Consider the following 5,520-nt stretch of genomic DNA (forward strand, 5'->3'; position numbering starts at 1 on the left):
TGTTATACAACTACTCAAAAACAAATTATTTTTTCAAAAACTAAAATGAAATCGACCTTCCACCTACTTCAACTGCTTCTTCACATACATCAGAACTCAAATTTTGATGGAATGGCAATCCTCTAATTCATAAAGCACCCAATTTCCTTTCCCTTTAGATTACCTTTGGGCCTTTTTCTCATGCCCTGAACAACCATCACAAGTTTCCTGCTCTCTATCAGATGGCTCCAAAGGACACATCAATAGCCAATGCCATGGTCTCCTTACTGCTTCACTTTGGGTGGAACTGGGTGGGACTGTTGAACTTACAAGATGAGAATGGTTTGTGGGTTCTGGCTGAACTGAATGAAGAGATGGCCAAGAACAGAGTTTGTGTAGCCTATGAGCTAGTGATCTCAAGCCAATCAATATCACATGTACTCAAATCCATGGCAGTTTATAATGATATAAATAAATCTTCAGCAAATGTCCTCATAATACATGGTGAAAATGATTCACTAATACCTTTAATCGTGTGCATTGAGCAACTTTTAATAAAAGGCAAAGTTTGTATCATGAACTCACAGTGGGATTTCACCATGAAAAGGAGATATTTCATGCTAGGCTCATTGCATGTACCCCTTATTTTCTCACAACATCATGTAGATATTTCTGGATTCACAGATTTTGTCAAGGCAGTTAATCCTTCCAAATACCCAGAAGACATTTTTCTTGCTAGGATATGGCTTCTGTCTTTTAATTGCTCAAATCCTCAGTCTGACTGTGTAACATGGGACAACTGTCCCCATGATGCCTCTTTGGATTCGTTGCCTGGGCGTGTTTTTGACATGACTATGTCTGGACACAGTTACAATATATACAATGCTGTGTATGCTGTGGCCCAGGCTCTCCATGAGATTCTTCTTCAACAAACAGAAGTTCAAACAGTGGGAAATGGAAAAGGGACACTGCCTTCCCCTGCACAGGTAATTACATCTATGTGTATAGCACACACTATGAGTAGAGGCACTTCCTAGAAGGTGTGTTATTCTATGAAATTGAAGGTTTCCGGTGGTTTTGCAAGTCTCACAAACTTTTCAGCCCAGTCTGACTTCAAATGGTGATACTCATATCTCAGCCTGCTGAGTAACTGGGATTACAGGTGTGAGTAACCAGTACTTGGCTTATAAATTTATTTACTTATAAATAACCACAACATGCCCACAGCTAATGTTTTTTAAACTAGATTTTACCTATATATTTCTTGAGGAATAGCAAAGGATGACCTGCTGGACAGAGTTTTCCATATTTATCATATGTGATCTAATTTCATTCAACTTTCATAATAAAAATTGAGCAATCTCAAACTATAGACATTAATAAAAATAGAGTTTGTGATAAACTCTAACTATGCAACTGAGAATTGTCTCATTCGTGACTATATTGTGTTGGTTTCTCTTGAACAAAGACATGTATTCCTTTTCTTAGAGACCAGGATTCAGAAAGATTATTTTTATTCCTCCACAGACTTTTTTTCGCAGACACTTACTTCATTAGGGGTCTGTACTAGTCTAAAATTCAGAGTCAGAGATGAAAGGCAATCAGGAGCTTTTCTTAGTTCAGATTTTCTGACTGAACCCTGGATGTACTTCATAATATGATGTCTCTCTTCAGCTGGTCCATTATCTGAGGAACATCCAGTTTCACAATTCTGTTGGACAGCAAGTGATTTTGGATGATAATAGGAAATTAGACCCAGAATATGACATTCTGAACATTTGGAATTTTCCAGAAGGTCTTGAACTTGAGGTGAAAGTAGGAAAGTTTTCTCCATATGCTCTACGCGGTAATCAACTGTCTTTATCTGAAGAAATGGTACAATGGTCCATTGGTACTATACGGGTGAGTTGGATCTAATCCTAGTAATTTTAAGGACACACAAATAAGCAAAGTCATCCTTTAAATTTATACCTAGCTACTCAGATAGCTGAGACTTCAATATCCTTGTTTAAGGTCAGCCCAACAAGGAAAGCCTGTGAGACTGGTATCTCCAATGAACCACCAAAAATCTGGAAGTAGAGCTGTGACTCAAGTAGTGGAATGATAATTTTGAGCAAAATGTGCTCAAGGTCAGTGCCTAGATTTGACCTCAAGCCCCAGGATCAGAACTAAAAAAATTAAATGTGTTCCTACTTCTTCATTCAGAACATTGTCATTAATCCAAAAATAGTAGTTTTCTAGTGGGATTCCTACTCTGTGATAACCTATCTGATGAATCACTTCATATGGTGGAGATCTTTATTGTGTTTCTTCTGTAGAATGGTTAGTTCATCTGTAATTTAGGCATCTTTGGTGAAAGGAGTCACTGAAGGCACCTCTATCAAGATTCATGCTTCATGGCCACTGCAAAACTAAGAGGAAAATATATTGAGCTTATAAAAGTAAGGTCTTCCTCCAGGCTTTCCCCCTTGTCCCAGATGAGAGGCAGACAAAATATAATGACATGAATTCACCAAGTTCCATAGGACTGTACAATCAAATGAACTTCCTTGCCATATGGTACAATCCTTTCAAGATCGCTTACTGCTGAATAGTTCAACAGGCTAGGAATCGACTTGTAGCACGTAAGTCTTTGGGAATCATGGGATATGGAATCTGTAACAATTCAATTAATTGCACTTTCCTACCTAGAAACATTATTCTTAATAACCAATTCTTTACAAATCATGGATTTTTGGAGTTTTGGCTATGAAAGTTTGAAGAGTTACAGACACATACCTGATTTTCCTCAGACTCCTCACTCTGTCTGCAGTGAGACATGTGGTCCAGGATTCAGGAAATCCCCTCTGGAGGGAAAGGCTGCCTGTTGCTTTGATTGTACCCCTTGCCCACAAAATGAGATTGCTAATGACACAGGTAAGTCTGAGACTTCAGAAGAAATTTTTTCATCTCTCCTCAGGCTCAAGTCAATGCAAAACTTGGGCATTAAGATTTCAGAGCACTTTCTGCTTTTCTCTGTTAATATTTTAATTTTGACAAGTTGTGGACTGTTAGATGAAATATGATAGATCATGGGCTTGAATTGCATATTTCAGTAATATTTTCTTCTCTACAGCAGGCAAACTTAGCTCCAGAAATTCCTCTTATTACTAGGGTAAGACAAAGTGCAAACACTAATATGAAACTAAACATGTCTTATCAGGACAGTGCTCACCTTAAATTTTTAATTTTATTCACACAGGAAACATAGATCTTGCACATCTTTATTTCTCTCTGCCCAGAACTGTTCATGGAACAGAGAAGTATTCAGAAAGGTAGATTCACTTTAAGAAGTGAGCATGACTATAAAGTGCCCAAGAGGGGTTTCTCTGTTCATACTACTTTACAGATGACTTGGAGAGAAAAATAGGTTGAGATGAATTCAAGAATGAGCAACTGGGATAAAATTAATGTTTTATAAAGACGTGTAACTAAGTGTAACCTACATTATTTACAATTTTCAAATGGATTGCACAAAAGGGCACAGTTCAGTTAATAAATGTTCAGAAGTGTAGGAAATTGTTGTTAGGAGAGGAGAATGCCCCAAAGTGCACATTATCAATACATCTGTTAATGACTGAAGGAAAAAGGAGTTGAATTAAAAAGTCTGAATAAAGAAGATGAAAATGGGAGGAAGTTATGATTTAGAAAAGATATAAAGTGCATTAATATTTACTAATGACGTGTTATCATTACATCTAAGGGAATAATTTCCTAATTTTTGAAGTAAAAGAAGTTCAAAATAAGAACTAATGATAGCTTACACTCTTTACCAGAGATGGACCACTGTGTGAAATGTGCACATCATCAGTATGCCAACACACAGAGAAATCAGTGCCTCCTGAGAGATGAAAGTTTCCTGGCTTTTGGAGATCCTTTGGGCATGGCTCTGGCCTGCATGGCTCTCTGCTTCTCTATGCTAACTGCTGCTGTTTTGGGAATATTTGTGAAACACCAAGACACTGCCATTGTCAAGGCCAATAACCGGACTCTCAGCTACATCTTGCTCATCTCCCTCATCTTCTGTTTCCTCTGTTCCTTGCTCTTCATTGGCCGTCCCAACACAGTCACCTGCATCCTGCAGCAGATCACATTTGGACTTGTCTTCACTGTGGCTGTTTCCACAGTGTTGGCCAAAACAGTGATTGTGGTCCTGGCCTTCAAGTCCATTTCTCCAGGGAGAACAATGAGGGGGTTGCTGGTATCAGGGGCTCCTAACTTCATCATCCCCATCTGTACTCTCATCCAGGTGACCCTCTGTGGATTCTGGCTGTGGACTGCTCCTCCCTGCTTGGACACAGATGTACACTCTGAACATGGCCACATCATCATCCTGTGCAACAAGGGCTCCATCACCGCCTTCTACTGTTTCCTGGGATACCTGAGCTCCCTGGCCCTGGCCAGCTTCACTATGGCTTTTCTGGCCAGGAACCTGCCTGACACCTTCAATGAAGCCAAGTTCCTCACCTTCAGCATGCTGGTGTTCTGCAGTGTGTGGCTCACCTTCCTGCCTGTCTACCACAGTGCCAAGGGGAAGGTCATGGTGGCTGTGGAGGTCTTCTCCATCTTAGCCTCTGCCATAGGGCTCCTAGGCTGCATTTTTGTCCCCAAATGTTACAATATATTGTTAATGCCCAATAGAAATTCTCTGCATGGCTTTAGGGATAAAAGACAACATAGTAGGAGAAATTAGCTTTCTTATGAATAAACTCCTATATTTAATTTGAATACGAAGGTGTGATCTAAATCTAGAGTCATTTTCCATTGTTTTATTACATTGTAATGTGGAATTTTTACTCCAATGAATAACGGTGTTTTGCTCATTTTTCTAGTACTGGTAGTCATAAGTGGTGGTGATAACCACTTAAATTTGATTTTTTTGTATAGTTTTGGTTCTCCTATTTTATCTGTACTTAATCTTCTTACCCTTCTTCTCAGTTTCTTTTCACTGTTGTCTTTCTCATTCATTTTTCTGAGTTTTCAAGTATACTATCTTCCTGTCCACACACTACCATGTTGCATAGTCTTCTAATACATTTCATTAGTATCTTCCTCTTCAAAAAGTTTCATCTTTTAACATGATCCTTAGAGATTGATTTGTTCAATACTTGTATATTTCTATTCACACCTTTGTCTTTTGCAATAATCCTGAGTCTCTTTTCTGGGAGTTTTCCTATTTCTCTGTCTCTTTTTCCCTTTCTGATTCTCCATCTCCTTGTCTCTTCGACTTCCCTCTCATTCTGCTTTCTTCATAGGGCTTTAAGAATGACTTGTATATGCTACAAAATTACTCTTCAATTGAAGGTCACAATGTAGAAGATTGTGAGTTTTCTCTTAAGATTTTAGTCTTAAGGATAAACGCCTATAATAAAAAGATACATAGTGCATCATAGTTGGCTCTGGCATGGCATGGCATAACTCTCAATTTGTTGTTGTTTATCCACTTTTTATTATTTGGTACATAAAAATTTCTGCATTAAATATACATAAGATTATTTCTTA

At 38.4% G+C, this 5,520-nt stretch overlaps 1 protein-coding gene across 1 annotated transcript; it reads left to right on the plus strand.

The window, feature by feature from the left end:
• The first annotated feature begins 578 nt into the window (after nt 1-578).
• LOC138814292 (vomeronasal type-2 receptor 116-like) lies at nt 579-4,711 on the plus strand. The gene is made up of 4 exons (XM_070003296.1): nt 579-965; nt 1,654-1,881; nt 2,772-2,895; nt 3,795-4,711. Exons 1-4 carry the CDS (start codon nt 579-581, stop codon nt 4,709-4,711), a joined length of 1,656 nt encoding a protein of 551 aa, XP_069859397.1.
• The last annotated feature ends 809 nt before the right edge of the window (nt 4,712-5,520 follow it).

Source organism: Dipodomys merriami, unplaced genomic scaffold, assembly GCF_024711535.1.
Source record: "Dipodomys merriami isolate MVZ:Mamm:240054 unplaced genomic scaffold, mDipMer1.0.p SCAF_6, whole genome shotgun sequence".
Taxonomy (NCBI): Eukaryota; Metazoa; Chordata; class Mammalia; order Rodentia; family Heteromyidae; genus Dipodomys; species Dipodomys merriami.